The sequence below is a fragment of the Syngnathus typhle genome, linkage group LG3 (assembly GCF_033458585.1).
Source record: "Syngnathus typhle isolate RoL2023-S1 ecotype Sweden linkage group LG3, RoL_Styp_1.0, whole genome shotgun sequence".
In the NCBI taxonomy this organism is placed as follows: domain Eukaryota; kingdom Metazoa; phylum Chordata; class Actinopteri; order Syngnathiformes; family Syngnathidae; genus Syngnathus; species Syngnathus typhle.
The window spans coordinates 23,932,038-23,949,905 of record NC_083740.1 but is presented as its reverse complement, the minus strand read 5'-3'; the positions used below and the strand labels follow the sequence as shown (position 1 = coordinate 23,949,905).

General features: G+C 40.7%; 1 protein-coding gene across 6 annotated transcripts in view; it reads right to left on the bottom strand.

The window, feature by feature from the left end:
• The window catches only part of LOC133151703 (N-acetylgalactosaminyltransferase 7-like), a 256,760-nt gene extending 238,940 nt beyond the window's left edge, over window positions 1–17,820 (bottom strand). For all 6 annotated transcript variants that reach the window (XM_061274943.1, XM_061274945.1, XM_061274948.1 and 3 more), the window contains exons 1-2: window positions 17,572–17,820; window positions 4,763–4,874 (exon numbers count right to left, since the gene is read on the bottom strand). In XM_061274943.1, coding sequence (XP_061130927.1) covers window positions 4,763–4,874; window positions 17,572–17,691 — 232 coding nt within the window. In that variant the 5' untranslated portion in view covers window positions 17,692–17,820. The remainder of the gene's footprint in view (window positions 1–4,762; window positions 4,875–17,571) is intronic.
• Window positions 17,821–17,868: the final 48 nt, after the last annotated feature.

The following is a 17,868-nucleotide window of genomic DNA, read 5'->3' as shown; positions in this document are numbered from 1 at the left end:
ACCGCTGAGTGTCAGGATAAGAGAGCCATTTCAAGTGGTGAGGGCTCTCCGACCAACATGGCTGCACCATCAAACGGAACATACTTCATACAGAATGGCTGGTGGCTTTGTGGTCACAAGGTTTATCCGATGTTGCCCGCTAACTGTGCGCGCCTGTGTGGGTGACAGACCACACCTACAGGATACAACATCATCAGCTGACGATGGCACACAACTCTTTTGGACGTCGACGCAGGGCTGTTACGACCTTTGAACCACATCACATCCCGTTTGGGGTACGAATGCCCCTGACAGCCATAAAGTGTGGTCCGGAGACAAAGTCGTTCACATGCTTTTTCCTTGGATCGGAGTTGGAAAACAATCCCTCTTCATCGAGACACTGAACTATCGTTTTCAATCCTTTGTGAATCTCTCACTGCAAGTCAATGATGGACAAAATAGAGAGATTCAGGCTATTGGACTGATGATCTTGCAAAACAGGATGGTTCTGGACTTGACGACTGCAGCACAAGGTGGTGTGCCACATTATTGGGACGTCCTGTTGCACATACATTCCAGGAGATAACGATACGCACATCAAGAATGCCATGAACTCACTGAGGAATTTACAGCAGGCCATGTCGGAGGATAAACTCCCACATCAATGGGATTTCTTTTGGCTATTCCCTGGCGCCTGGTGGCAGTTGCTGTTGAAACTTGTGGTGCCTGTGCTTGCTGTGCTGGTATTGTTGTGCTTGTTTACGACCTGTGTTATCCCATGTTTGAAGTCTGCTGTGACGAGGGTTGTGTCTTCTAGCGTAGCACAGGTGCGAATACAACTTCTCAGGCATGTTGGATGTGATGACTATAATGTGCTGCGAAACATAGATTGCGTAGATGCTGTTTAGCCGAGCATGTTTTACAGAAACTTGATGATTTGACCATCGAAAACGCCTCGCAAGTGTTGGATACAATGATGTACTGTTTCTGTGTTTTTTTTAAATTTATTTATATATATTTTACTGTTCTTCTTTCTTCATTGTATTTTCTTGCTTGTGTTTGTTGATTGGGGTAACATAATCATATGATAAACAGGAGGAATGTGTTAGGGTTAATAGATTAGTTTGATCCTATGCTTATGTTGGAATATAACCTGTAATAATTAACCAAACGTATCCTGTCTTAACAAAGTAGTAGAACAAAGTGCTAAGATCCTTTGAACTGATTGACCAGCTGCAGAGGAAGCAATCAAAGTTGTTCCGTTTACACAACATAAAACACTCCCTGCTATGATTTGACCAGAGGCCAGGGGTTCACCCCCATCCCTTCCACTCTCACCCCCATCCTGTTTCTCTCAATAAATATGCTCTTGCAAGAGGCCTGAGTCAGACTTCGTACGATCATCGCTGTATGCACAGCGACGAATGACCTCTCCATTTGCAAGTGTGGTTCTTGCAAAATAAGTTAGCGTGAGCACCACTCTAACAGTAGATACTGATAAAATTTGTCCAGACCTACGGAGGCAAATTTGACCTTCAAATCTGCATGTCTTCGACTGTTGTGGTGTCCATCATTGGCACCAACTCAAGAAACTATTAACAGTCTAACAGTCAATGTCTCATCAACTCCACGAATAAATAAGGCCAGTTGTGCCACTCTCATCAATTGCAACGGATAATGCAATAAATGACTTGACTCTCTGTTTCAATTGGCTGTCTAAATCTGACGATAGGTCCGAAATCTTCTCTGCTATAGTATTCCTAGTCAGGCTAATACCGTTTTTTTCCATGTACAATGCGCAAAATGTAACTAATTTATTGTCCTAAAATCTGGTGTGCGCATTATACATGGGTACAAAAAAATATATGTATAATTTCTTTTTTTTTTTAATCCGGATAGGATACAGAGGCCGCCATTACAGATGCGCTTTCTTGTCTGCTGTTCACTTCAAACACGCTCCATACGAACACAATGCTCTCGTATCAGACGCTTGCTCGATCACCTGCTTGTTTGCTGTCACAATGTACCCTACACAAATCCGAAACATTTCTTCGGTATCGAGTTTGCTAGCGCATGCGCAGTGATACTGACCGGCAGAATAACATCCGGTTGTTCCCAAAGATGATCTTTTTTCTAAAATGATTTTACGTTTACGGACTTAAGTAGGAGTCAAAATTTGGGTGCGTATTATACATGGGTACAGGCTTTTTTCCAGCATCGACATGCCATTTTTAGGGTGCGTATTATACATGGGGGCGCATTATACATGGAAAAAAATGGTATTAGTAAAAGCTTGTCGCTTCTCGGGACATACAAGTTCAGCCGCGTTCATCATGCATCGTTTAACAAAGTCACTATCGGAATACGGCTTTGAAGCTAATGCTATTTCGCTGGCAATCAGGTAGCTGGCTTTTACCGCTGTTTCACGGACTTGTCGGCTCTGGATGAAAGTTGACTGCTGTTTTCTAAGACCCGCCTGCAATTCGTTGATCTTATCTCTTCTCAGTTGTCCTTGCAAGCCATCATAATTTTTGCTGTGAAGAGTCTTGTAGTGGCATTGAATATTATATTCCTTCAATACTGAAACTTGTTGCGAACACACAAAGCACTAAGGTTTTCCGTGCTTATCTATAAATAAATAAGACGTGGTCCATTTTTCATTGAAAATTCTACACTCCGTATCTGCTTTTCTCCGTTTGGCTAATGGCATTTTGGCTAATGAGGGTGTAGGGGAGGGGTAGAGACCAGGGTAGAAACAACGTCGTAACAAGCAGCAGTTGGCGCATTGCTACCGTCTGCTGTGTTGGGTCTGTCTTCTCTGATCAGGACATTGTTGTCTTCTACTCTGATCAAATCAGTGTGCCCCATAGCATTTTTTCACTTTTAAATTATCCTGTGGGCCTGATCGAACGCGGGCCTGATCAAACCTTCTTGCGGGCCGGTTCCGGCCCGCGGGCCATATGTTTGACACCACTACAATATACAGTTTTTGCATGATTTAAATGAGGCAAAATAAAATGCTTTTTCTCTTGAGTATATTGTTAGAATCATTTGTTTCAGATGTACTGTAATTATTTTCTGTATAACAATTAAATTTGGTGTTCAAAAAGTCTTTTTTCAAACTTTAGTCTTGAAAAAGAGGTGGTCTTCTTATAATCAGGGTCGTCTTGTATTCGGGCCAATACGGTATATATACTCTATACTAGGCATGCTATACTAGGATGGGGTGTGAGTTCAATTCCAACTCCGGCCCTCCCTGTGTGGAGTTTGCATGCTCTCCCCGTGCCTGTGTGGGTTTTCTACAGGTACTCAAGTTTCCTCCCACATCCTCAAAACATGTTTGGTGGGCTGATTGAGTACCCCAAATTGTCCAAAGGTGTGAGTGTGGGTGATTGTTCGTCTCTGTGTGCCTTGGGATTGGCTGGCAACAGGTTCACCTACCACCTACTGCCCGATGACAGCTGGGATAGGCTCCAGCATACATATATACACACACACACACGCGCCCGCGCACGCTAAATGAAGCTTATGTGTGACGTATTGGAGACAAAACACCAGGAATATGTGTAGTTCTTCGCGCTATCAATCGGTAAACAATGGGAGGAGTCCTAACTTCTACGTCACGGTACCACGTGATCCAGAATGTAGCGGTTCATGACAGGGGCGGGGAAGATCAAGAAATACACACAAATTGACTGCGTTTGGCTCACGAATGCAATTTTATTTCAAATTCTATAATATTATTTGGATACAGGTGGATATAATCGAACATTCAGGAGTGGTTTTTAGAGCATATTAAAGGTGCAGGTTACATACGCTTTAAATATATCATATAGCAGACAAACACAGTGATATTTGAAAAGTGAAATGAAGTTTATTGTGAGTGATGTGAGTCACACCGCTCACACTTTGTTTGATCTACTGCCCTCTGGGAAGAGGTACAGAAGCCTGTGCTCCCGCACCACCAGACTCACCAACAGCTTCATACTCCAGGCTATTAGGATCCTGAACTCTCTCCCCACTCGACTGCATAACATCCTGCTCTTTTGGGCCACGATGGCTGCCTTGCACTACTCCACTTGCACTACTCCTCCTGTATTTTTGCGCTATATACTGTCTGTCTGCTGTATGCACCATTGCTCCATTTCAACCATGTTGCTCTTATTTATTCATTGATTGCTCTTATTTATTCATTGTATGTGCCTTCTCATGTTCATTTTTTGTATTGTTTACTTGAATGTTTTGTTTGTCTGTGGACCAATTGGGTGTAATATGTCTTGTCACCGTGGGATAGTAGGAAACGCAATTTCGATCTCTTTGTATGTCTTGACATGTGAAGAAATTGACAATAAAGCAGACTTTGACTTTGAATATTTAGTAGATTCTCCTTCTGCAGAAATAACAGCCTCTAAATGCTTCCTATAGATTCCAATGAGAGTCTGGATTCAGGTTGAAGGTATGCAACTGGCCACCTTCAATACCCTGAATAGAAGTGAGGGTTACTAACCTGTAGTTTTTATTTCGTTCCAAATTTCAAATTTGTTTGCCGGGTTTTTTCTAAACTTTCACTTTTTGCATTTCCAACTGAGGACCATGGTCTCAAATTTGGAGGTGCTGATTTTTATCCAAACAGCTTCAAACCAGCCTTGGCCATCTCTTACTGGGAATAAATCAGATTTTCTACCAGCAATGTAAACCAAACTATGGCATCGGTGATAGACAGGGATATGTTTGAAAGCAAGCATACAATATCAACAAAATGGATAAATTGATACTATCTCACCATGCTTCAGTATGGTTGAGTTGAGGTCAACTTCAATACCTTCCACATGTGGCCAAGGTATTACAGGCTTAAAATGGTATACTGGGTCTTCTTGGGGCAGTAATGCATCTACCTGTAATAGATAGATATGGAAATCATAATTACGCTTTTGATTTGTACTCAAATCTACATAAAACAGCATCAGTAAATACACACATCTCTGTTCAAAATGTTTTTGTGATATAAAAACATGAGAATGAGACAAATCATTCAAATCTTTTTTTTTTATTATTATTGTAACTACCGTAATTTTCGGACTAAAAGTCGCTGCGGGATACAGGTCGCATTAGCCATAAAATGCACAATAACGTAAAAAAAAACATATAAGTCGCTCCAGAGACAAGTCGCATTTTGGGGGGACATTTATTCGACAAGATCCAACACCAAGAACAAACATGAACGAGCAACAACAGGCTAAACGATAGGTATGCTAACGTGACATAAACACAAACGAAGAGTTGGGAACGGGCCTCACGTAACAATATAGTTATATAGTAGATCTGTGGAATAAGAACGAGGCTGACGTCAGGGCGCACGCACAGCGTTGTTGACAAAGGACGAGGAATTTGATCAATGGATTTAATGATTTAGAGTGCACAGATGGTTTGATAATATTGCTTATATAATAGTTCTTTGATATCTAATTTATATATCGTTATACGGGCCTGTGGAATATTTTGAAGTGCAAGCGCCATCAGCGGCACGCACCCATTGTTGACAAAGGACGATCGATGGATTTAATGAATTGGAGTGACACAGATGGTTTTATAAACGTGTTATTTATGTAATAGTTTTTTTTAAATAACTGAATGTTACATCAGGCCCGTTCTCAGCTCCTTGTTTGTGTTTGTCACGTTAGCATACCGTATCGTTTAGCCTGTTGTTCGTGACTGTTCTTGGTGTTGGATTTTGTCGAATAAATTGCCCCCCAAAATGCGACTTATACTCCGGAGCAACTTATACCGTATTTTCCGCCCTATAAGGCGCACCTAAAAACCTAAATTGTTATCAAAAGTCAACAGTGCTCCTTATAGTCCGGTGTGCCTTATATATGGATCAAGTGATGAATTTGTTGATCCATACTGGTTGTGCACAGTGCTCTGCCAAAATGTTTTAGTACGACTAGTAAATTACAAGGTCGCATCGCTTCCCAACATTACGGTAACTGTAGTCAGGGGGCGTCACCGAATAGCTGTTGTACCCGCGAGGCTATTTCATTTCGAAAAAGGCTGCTCCGTTAATGTTTCGGGTAAATCTACGGATCGATATGGAAGGGAAACATAGGTAAGTGGTACCAATGCGTTAGATCGAACTTTAGTCAGTTCTGATCATTTTATAGGAGCTCGTTTGAGAAACGCGATTGTTTACACTTTGCTGAGGCTCATAGGAGATTGCGAACTGAGGGTCATGGGTTTTTGCAGATGGCTAATGCTATAACGATACCTGCTATACGCGCGAGGCTATTTCATGTCAAAATAGGCCGCTCTGTTCATGTTTCGAGAAAATATACGGATCGATATGGAAGGGAAACATAGGTAAGTAGTACCAATGCGTTAGATCGAACTTTAGTCAGTTCTGATCATTTTATAGGAGCTCGTTTGAGAAGCGGGATTGTTTACACTTTGCTGAGGCTCATGGGAGATTGCGAGCTGAGGCTCATGGGTTTTTGCGGATGGCTAATGCTATAACAATAGCTGCTATACGCGCGAGGCTATTTCATGTCAAAATAGGCTGCTCTGTTCATGTTTCGAGTAAATCTACGGATCAATATGGAAGGGAAACAGGTAAGTAGTACCAATGCGTTAGATCGAACTTTAGTCAGTTCTGATCATTTTATAGGAGCTCGTTTGAGAAACGCGATTGTTTACACTTTGCTGAGGCTCATGGGAGATTGCGAGCTGAGGGTCATGGGTTTTTGCGGATGGCTAATGCTATAACGATAGCTGCTATACGCGCGAGGCTATTTCATGTCAAAATAGGCCGCTCTGTTCATGTTTCGAGTAAATCTACGGATCGATATGGAAGGGAAACATAGGTAAGTAGTACCAATGCGTTAGATCGAACTTTAGTCAGTTCTGATCATTTTATAGGAGCTCGTTTGAGAAACGCGAGTGTTTACACTTTGCTGAGGCTCATGGGAGATTGCGAGCTGAGGGTCATGGGTTTTTGCGGATGGCTAATGCTATAACGATAGCTGCTATACGCGCGAGGCTATTTCATGTCAAAATCTGCCGCTCTGTTCATGTTTCGAGTAAATCTACGGATCGATATGGAAGGGAAACATAGGTAAGTAGTACCAATGCGTTAGATCGAACTTTAGTCAGTTCTGATCATTTTATAGGAGCTCGTTTGAGAAACGCGATTCTTTACACTTTGCTGAGGCTCATGGGAGATTGCGAGCTGAGGGTCATGTGTTTTTGCGGATGGCTAATGCTATAACGATAGCTGCTATACGCGCGAGGCTATTTCATGTCAAAATAGGCTGCTCTGTTAATGTTTCGAGTAAATCTACGGATCGATATGGAAGGGAAACATAGGTAAGTAGTACCAATGCGTTAGATTGAACTTTAGTCAGTTCCAATCATTTTATAGGAGATCGTTTGAGAAACGCGATTGTTTACAGAGGGTTCGTTGGTTATTGGCTAGTGGGTGCATACCGCAACCCTAGTCAACCTCAGTTTGTTGCAGTAAAGCTTCTATTTTATTCGCCTTATAGGCCGGTGCGCCTTATACCGTTTTTTTCCGTGTATAGTGCGCCCCCATGTATAATACGCACCCTAAAAATGGCATGCTGATGCTGGAAAAAAGCCTGTACCCATGTATAATACGCACCCAATTTTTATGAATTTTTTTTTATGAATTTTTTTTTATGAATTTTTTTTTATGAATTTTTTTTTATGAATTTTTTTTTATGAATTTTTTTATGATTTTTTTTTTTTTAAGTCCCAATGATCGTCACACACGCAGGGAGGCAATGGGTCCAATCTTTATAGTCTTTGGTATGGTCTTAACTAGGCTGGATGTAATTTTTTTTGTTAGCGTTGATTTCTCCGACTGCCCATAAACGCACCACCGCGCTCCGTGCGTGCACGGGAAAGAGGCGTGCGGACGTGAAAAAGGCGGCTCTGTATGGGAGAGACGTCGAAGAGGAATAAAAACACCCTTGGAAACCAAAACTTGGTGATTTCAAGTTTCATTTCGAGGGACATTTGTCATGTCTCGTCCCCAGTTTTGCTATGTGTCTAGGTTGCCATAGTTTCTGTTCGCGTCGCCCCTCTCTTCCTGTGTCACCTCAATCGATGTAACGTGTTTTGTATTTAAGTCCTGTCTGCCCCTCGCTCACCGTCGGATCATTGCATGTGTTACTGTCATGATGTCTGTTTGCTTTCTGTTCCTGTCTTTGGTAATGTCACCCTGTCTTTTTGTTCCACGACTTTGTCGGTCAGTCCTGTTGTTTGTTTTGTTTTCTAAAAAAAAAGATTTAAAAAAAAAAAAATTAAAAAAAAAAATTTTAAAAAAAAAATTTAAAAATTTTTGTACCCATGTATAATACGCACCCCAGATTTTAGGACAATAAATTCGTTAAATTTTGCGCACTATACACAGAAAAAAACGGTATATGGACAAAGTTTTAAAACGGGCCGTTCATTGAAGGTGCGCCTTATACCCCGGTGCGCCTAATAGGGCGGAAAATACGGTATATGTTGGGTTTTTTTCACTTTTTTGGGCATTTTATGGCTGATGCGACTTATACTCCGAGCGACTTATAGTCCAAAAATTACGGTATACATTTAAATCTCTAAAGAATGACATTAAAAAAACAAGAATGCACGTTATTTTTTTATACAAACGTTTGAGTGGCACACTATTGATGCGGCGATAGATACTGATATTCCGTATTTTCACGTTCAAAAGGCGCACTGTAATAAAAGGCACAGTATCAGTTGTGTGCCGTGACTGTGTTTAACACACACATAGGGCGCAAGGGCTCACAGGGCATAGAGTTTTATATATACAATCCACACCCACACCCACACCCTTTAACGTTCTCATGGCGCTCTCAACTACATCCGCCTTACAACAACACACACGCACACACACACACACACACACACGGGTGCACTTCAAATCCACGCCCACACTTCCCCCGTAAACGTTCTCATGGCAACAACAACAACACGCACACACACGAACATACAAGTGTGCGTATTTAAAAATGAAGCAGAGGCAAAACTGAGTTTGGGCTTCACATTTTTATGAATGGAAATGGTCATCAATTAAACCCATCGAAGTCCTCATCCTCTGATTCCGAATTGAACAGCAGCGCTAAATCTCCAACAGACATGCCAGGTTCCCTTTCTTCACTGTCAGAGTCACTTTCCGTGCCGAGTGGCCCCTCGGATATGATACAGGTGTTGTGCTAGATTTGGTTCCCCCTGCCGCGGGAGCGCGCACACCTTATTTAGAAAGCGAAAAACCGATGTCGTACAGCGTCAGCACTATGTTGTTTTCAATAAAAACATAAAGAACTCACGTTTGCGTCAGTCAATTTTAATTTTTATAAAGGATTATTCTCATTTGATCTCTTTAAATTCATCCGCGTTCTGCCATTCAAGCGGGGTGCATTCAAAGACCAGTCGTACAGACGGAACACTCACTCACTTCACCAAAAAGCAACAATATAATTACGTGAGCGCATAAACCTTGATGCAAAGAAACTCCTCTTTTTGGGTATCGTTACATGCTACAAGGAGTACCGTTTCTTTCCGTATATAATGCGCAAAATTTGACTAATTTATTGTCCTAAAATCTGGGGTGCGCATTATACATGGGTACAATTTAAAAAAAAAAAAGAAAAAATGTAATTTTATTTATTATTTTTTTATTTTTTTTAAGAAAATCATGGTACAACAAAACCAACAACAGACCTGGCCGACAAAGACGTGCAACAAAAAGACAGGGTGACATTGCCAAAGACAGGAACAGAAACCAAACAGACATCATGACAGTAACACATGCAATGATCCGACGGTGAGCGAGGGGCAGACAGGACTAAAATACAAAACACGTTACATTGATTGAAGTGACACAAGAAGGGAGGGGCGACGCGAACAGAAACTATGGCAACCTAGACACATAGCAAAACTGGGGACGAGACATGACAAATCTCCATCGAAATAAAACTTGAAATCACCTTTCTTCTTGTTTGTTGTCAATCGCGCATCGCATGCAGCCATCCTGCCCAACACACTTAGTCAGTAAAAATCATAATTGACTACACATCGTTTGATGCGATTGTGCAATCCTTGATGGTGTGTTATTGTCAAATATTGTTTGTTTTTTAATCTCCATCGCGGACCGGACGTCATACCGAGGCAGTATCACTGTGCATGCGCACTATGGATCCGATGCGAATAGTCCTCTTCTCTTCTTGACTGACAATGAATATGATAGTTTAATACAATCAGCAAATAACAAAATGCGTATTACAGGTAATATTTTATTTCACAACACTTTGCCTTGTTCCTTTCGTCTCTGCTGTTCACTTCAAACACGCTCCATACGACCGCAATGCTCTCGTATCAGACGCTTGCTCGATCACCTGCTCGTTTGCTGTCACAATGCACCCTACACAAATCCGAAACATTTGTTGCGGCTCCGAGTCACGACGAGGGGCAAGTTTTGGTTTCCAAGGGTGTTTTTATTCCTCTTCAACGTCTCTCCCATACAGAGCCGCCTTTTTCACGTGCACACGCCTTTTTCACATGTCCGCACTGATCGCGGTGGTGCCTTTACGGGCAGTCGGAGAAATCAACGCCAACAAAAAAAATTAAATCCAGCCTAGTTAAGACCATACCAAAGACTATAAAAATGGGACCCATTGCCTCCCTGCGTGTGTGACGATCATTGGGACTTAAAAAAATAAAAATAAAATAAAAATAAAAAAATTGGGTGCGTATTATACATGGGTACAGGCTTTTTTCCAGCATCAACATGCCATTTTTAGGGTGCGTATTATACATGGGGGCGCATTATACACGGACAAAAACGGTATATAGTATATACAGTGCCTTGCGAAAGTATTCGGCCCCCTTGAACCTTTCAACATTTCGCCACATTTTAGGCTTCAAACATAAAGATATAAAATTTTAATTTTTCGTCAAGAATCAACAACAAGTGGGACACAATCGCGAAGTGGAACGAAATTTATTGGATAATTTAAACTTTTTTAACAAATAAAAAACTGAAAAGTGGGGCCGAGCGCCGGCCCCCGACTTCTACGGCGGTGAAAGAGAGCTCCGTAGAGTAGAACCGGGCGTGCGTAAAAGCCATAATAGTTTTTCAAACCTTCTGTGTTACTCCAAATCATTAAATCCTTCAAACTCTTCGTCCTCCGTGTCACTTACAAACAAAGCCGCTAATGATGCCGGGAGTACGTGGGGCCCTTCGTCATCTTCGTCATCCCGTGTTCGAATCTTTGTCCTTTATGTAAACAACCGCGGCGCCGCGCCACCGACGTCACTTGAAATTCAAATTAGAGTAATCCCTTTGCTACATCGCGGTTTCACTTTTTTTATTTTTATTTTGAAAATTTGTGAAAAAATCCACGTATAAGTCGCTCCTCAGTATAAGTCGCCCCGCCCCGCCCCACCCAAACTATGAAAAAAAAACACGTCTTATAGTCCGGAAAATACGGTATATATATATAATAAATAATAAAAACAATTGAATTTGTTTTTCATGATGGCAGGGGAGGCGTAGCCGCACGTCCCTGATATATATATATCTATATATATATATATATCTCTGAGGATTGCGTAATCACACGGCAGCCTATGTTGACAGGCTATGCAGGTAGACAGAACTGCTCTCTGTCTTTATGTCCCTGTTTAAGTGTTCAAACACTGTGGCTATATTAACTCATTTCCGTAGTTAAGCTGACGTATATAATATCTTGTATTTTTTGTCATCTAAGGTTGTAAGGTTGTGTTTCTTTAGATGAACAAAAGAGCTTTGAAAAGATACCTAACGGAGGCTACGAAAAAAGGTTCTTGAGCCGTATGGCAGGGGGTGCTAGTGATCCCGGGATGCGTCATGCGCCTACCTGTAGAATAAGAGATCTCTAGTTCAAATTTACAGTGAACTACTGAGGAGCAGTCATCCACTTATTTTGTTTTACATTCGTTTTGTTTTCTGTTTTTTTCATTTTTACATTTTGTTTTACAATGGAGGATTACATATCCAAACGATTTTCAACTATGGATTTTCGATCGAAGCAGGAGGTCATCGGTAAAGGAAGAGCAACTCTGGAGTTAAAAGGTTTGATTCCGACAACGGGACTTCGGAACGGAGTGGTACGCACAATTGAAAACAAGTTTTTGATTCCATGTGCTTTTTTGAGTGTTTTTATGTGTGAAGAAAGCTGATATATTTTAATGAAAATAGTTCAAATTAAAAAATGAATAAGCCACACTAGAGCAGCGTCCCTCAACCTTTTTTGTGACACGATTAGGTAACGGACAAATTTTACGGGGGGGGGGGGGGGGGTTGACATCAGTGCCTCCCCAGTCATGAACCTCCCCGCACGTCACATAGGACTGTCTCAGAAAATTAGAATATTGTGATAAAGTTCTTTATTTTCTGTAATGCAATTAAAAAAACAAAAATGTCATACATCCTGGATTCATTACAACCCAACTTAAATATTGGAAGCCTTTTATTATTTTAATATTGCTGATTACGGCATACAGCTAAGAAAACTCAAATATCCTAACTCAAAATATTAGAATATCATGAAAAAGTATACTAGTAGGGTATTTAACTCATCACTTGAATCCTCTAATTAACTCGAAACACTTGCAAGGGTTTCCTGAGCCTTGAAAAACACTCAGCTTGGTTCAGTAAACTAAATCACAAGTATGGGGAAGACTGCTGATCTTACTGCTGTCCAGAGGACCCTCATTGACACTCTCCATCAGGAGGGTAAGACACAAAAAGAAATTTCTCAAAGAGGAAGCTGTTCACAGAGTGTAGTTTCAAAGCACATCCACAAAAAGTCTGTTGGAAGGGGGAAATGTGGCAGGAAACGCTGCACAACCAAGAGAGATGACTGCAGCCTTAACAGCATTGTGAAGAAGAGTCACTTCCAGAATTTGGGGGAGCTTCAAAGACAGTGGACTGAAGCTGGAGTCCAGCTATCAAAAGCCATTGTCCACAGACATGTCCGGGAAATGGGCTACAATAGCCGTATTCCCATGGTCAAGCCACTTCAGAAATCAAGACAAGGGAAGAAGCGTCTTACTTTGGCTATGGGAAAGAAGCACTGGACAGTTGCAGAGTGGTCCAAAGTCCTCTTTTCAGACGAGAACAAGTTTTGTATTTCATTTGGACGTCAAGGCGCCAGAGTCTGGAGAAAGGCTGGAGAGGAGCAATTTCAAAGTTGCTTGAAATCCAGTGTGAAGTTCCCACAGTCAGCGATGGTTTGGGGAGCCGTCAGCTGCTGGTGTTGGTCCACTGTGTTTCATCAAGTCCAGGGTAAATGCAGATTTTAGAGCGCTACATGCTTCCGTCTGCTGAAGAGCTCTATGGAGATGATGATTTTCATTTTCCAGCATGATCTGGCACCTGCCCACAGTGCCAAAACCACCAGTAAATTGTGTACTGACCATGGCATTACTGTCCTTGATTGGCCTGCCAATTCCCCTGACCTGAACCCCATAGAGAATTTGTGGGGTATTGTGAAGAAGCTGAAAGACACCAGACCCAACAATGCAAATGAGCTAAAGCATCCACATTTAAGCATCCTGGGCATCCGTAACACCTCAGCAATCCCAGAGGCTGATTGCCTCCATGCCACGCTGCAATGATGCAGCAATCTGTGCAAAAGGATTCCCAACCAAGTACTGAGTGCATGAATGGACACTTTCAAATGTTTTATTTTGTTTTGTTGTTTTAAATCTTTTTTTTTTACTTGGTCTGAGGAAATATTCTCATATTTTGAGATAGGATATTTTAGTTTTCTTAAGCTGTATGCCATACTCAGCAATATTAAAATAATAAAAGGCTTGCAATATTTCAGTTCATTTGTAATGAATCCAGAATGTATGACTTTTGTTTTTTTAATTGCATTACAGAAAATAAAGAACTTTATCACAATATTCAAATTCAAGAATTCTCCATGTTATGGTATTCAGTCGTGTTTTAATTTGAGGTAGGGTGCTTTATTTTGAAAGCCGTTTTCAGGCGATACCACTTCCTTTTTCACGTGTACATACATGTTACAGTGGTACAGCTGTCATTGACGATGTAAGAGGGTCTGCTATCAAGAGAAATGAACGATCACATGTCTAACCTTTAGGACAATGTAGTATTGCTACAAATGTTGGTTTACATTCCTTTAGAGGTCTGTTTTCGCGTGTTAACACGATCGCGAATTAGCATCTTTCCACTAACTCGCTAGCCGACCAGTACTTCTTACACGCACACACGTATAATATTTATAGTTTCAATATTTATACAAAGTTTTCTGCATGTTATTATACTATTACCGTCATTTACGGACTATAGGTCGCTCCGGAGTACAAGTCGCACCAGCCATAAAATGCCCAAAAATGTGAAAACAAAACACATGTAAGTCGCTCCGGAGTATAAGTCGCATTTTGGGGGGCAATTTATTCAACTAAATCCAACCCCAAGAACAGACATGAACGAGCAACAACAGGCTAAACGATACGGTATGCTAACGTGACAAACACAAACGAGGAGCTGAGAATGGGCCTGACGTAACATTCAGTTATTTAAAAAAACTATTACATAAATAACACGTTTATAAAACCATCTATGTCACTCCAATTCATTAAATCCATCGATTGTCCTTTGTCAACAATGACGTGTGCCGCGCTGCAGTTCAAATTATTCCACAGGCCCATCCAACGATATATAAACTATATTTTAAATAACTATCACATAAACAACAATATTATCAAACCATTTGTGTCACTCCAAATCATTAAATCCATCGATCAAATTTCTCGTCCTTTATATCATCCTGGTGACAGAGGACATGTCCAGAGGATATGGCGCTTTAAAGTATTAATTACTTTATTTGATTTTTTTTCTCTCTATTTTTCATGTTTTGAATATGTTCAAGATAAAGATATCAAAGCATGTGAAGTGATCAACTATACTAAAAATAACATGTGAAGTGGTCAACTATACTTGTAAGTGATGTGTTAATTAGGGGTGTAACGATTCGTCGATGCACATCGATTAATCGATATAACGCTCTACGATTTGTTGGCATCGATGCTAAACGTAAACATCGATCTATATCGCCCGTTTTTGACCTCGGACATTAGACACAACTTTATTTTGAAATCCAGTTCATTGTTGCTTGCTTCCTCTTTCCGGGAGCAGTGCGCGGCATGTTGTGTTGTGAGCAGAGCAGGCACGTGAAAGGGGAGCCGTCATATATTAGGGGTGTAAATCGCGGGTTTTGTCACGATACGATATAATATCGATACAAAGAACTACGATACGATATTTGCCGATATCTTAAAGCCTGCTGCGATTCATTCACGATATATCGCGATATAGTGCTCTACCATCGATATTTTTTTTTTTAATAAAAAATATAGAACAATATCCTGATTTATAACAATTCATACGCAAAATCAACAAGGTACTGCAAACTCTTTATTTAGGAAATTACAAGAGTATTGCAGTATACAAAGTGCTTATTTTAACACTGGACTTTGATGTCGTGATTTTTCTTTAAATGTGCGGCGAGATTTGTGCTCCCTGAATATTTGATCACCGCATGGCAGGATTTACAAACTGCACGTGTCTTGTCCGTTGAGCCATCTTTTCTTTGGAATCCAAAGTGCTTCCAAACGAATGACTTGAAGCCTAAAGGGGAGCAAATTTCCTCGTCTTTTTGGACACTAGCCATAGCACCAGCCCAGGAGCAGCGTACTAGTTGTCGACTCCCCTTTCACGTGCCTGCTCTGCTCACAACACAACAACGCCGGGCGCACTGCTCCCAGAAAGAGGAAGCAAGCAACAATGAACTAGATTTCAAAATAAAGTCGCGTCTAATGTCCGAGGTCAAACACGGCGATATAAATCAATGTTTACGTTTAGCATCGATGCCAATAAATCGTAGAGCATTATATCGATTAATCGATGTGTATCGATGTATCGTTACACCCCTAATATATATATATATATATATATATATATATATATATATATATATATATATATATATATATATATATATATATATATATATATATACACATCTCTGTATATAGATAGAAATGATGCAGCTAATGAGATTCTGTTAGTGAAATTATAGTCACTGATATCAGCGATCACTTGCCAATATTTACCACTTTTAATACTGACTATGAACAACAGGAGAACAACAATACAATTAGGAAAAGGGTCAAGTCACAGGAGACTCTTAATGCTCTAGAAAATGACTTAATTGATCAGAATTGGAATAAAGTTTATTGCAGTAATGATGATGAAGATAAATGCATTTTTGTCTTCTTTACTGTACACGTGAAAGAAAAAGTAAAACTAATTAAAAACTTTGATACAGGTAACGAAAAATATTAATTTTCAAATTGGATAAGGAGTGGGACATCCCCACACCGAATCACCGCCCACCACCCCACCCCTATGGAGGCAGCTCTCATTGAATTTGCATTGAACTGGTGTGTTGCAACAGGGAGACATAGGGTGTATTCAGACCTGACTGTTTGGTCCACTTTAAACGGACCAGGGTTCGATTGCAACGCTGGTCCGGACCTTTTGTACAGGTGTGAATACATGCAAATGAATCCTGGTGCGGATTAAAGAAACAGACTAAGACCTACTTTTTCAAGTGGTCTGAGTTTACTTCCAAACGAACTATAGTGCGGTTCTTTCAGGTGTGAATACAAACAGCATAGATCCGAACCAATAGCACAAATATGCAGAGCAGAACACAACGCGTAGGACTTGCACATTTTCCTCCATTTCCGGATCCGTGCTATGTGTGCCCCCCTAGTCATTGCTGTCTAATGGGCGCACAGATCGTCACAAGTGTGGATGTGTATACTTCACTTGCAAAATGTACAGTCTGAATAGGAAACGCACCCGTATTGTAGTCATAGCTTCTTTCGGAAGGCCATTATGACTATCAACCCAAATAAATGTTTGAGCACCTCATATTATATATACAGTAAAAGCTACTTAACAAACTGACAAATAAATCAGATGAGTGAAAACTGGTCAAATATTTCAAAAATATATATTATTAAAAATGAAGACAATTTGCAATTCTAGCAATGACACAAATTTGATGCAGAATTTGTCTTCGCGGGCCACATAAAATGATGTGGCGGGCCGTATCTGGCCCCCGGGCCTTGAGTTTGACACAAGACACCAGATAAGGAGTATCCAGTCCATCCTAAAGATGGATTGAATACTCCTCTAGCTTATTGTTAGGGAGGTGATATAGTTTGATCATTTATTACGTGGTTTTGCCACTGACTTATGTGACATAAGGATTATTAGTAGAATTCCACACCGGGAAATAACTGACACATAAATTAGAATTGGCGCCCTCTACTCGGTATAGTGCTACATTTAATGGGAAATATGAATTCTGTAAATCGCGACCAAGATGCACTTTGACGGTTCGGACCTGTATTTATTTAGGAATTACTGAGAGATGGAGTTCCGGATGAAGGGATTTGAGCGTCGATTCATTTACTTACCCTTTCTCCAAAGTGATTCCCTGCGCTCAATTTGGTTAATGAAGACCACAACACCGCTAATACGAGAAACGTAACAATGACAAATAAACCCCGTAAGAAAAATCCTACTTTAAATCTCATTTTGGAATACCTTCCTAAAAGCCTAGAAATGAACAGCTCAACACAATGAAACTTGGCCAGACAGGAAGGTACTGGCCAAGTTTCATTTTTTACGTTGTAAGATTCTCCATCTGCGATACCCGCCCTTTTGTTTACATTTTAGGCTCCATCCAAACACCTCCACTATAACCGAGGATT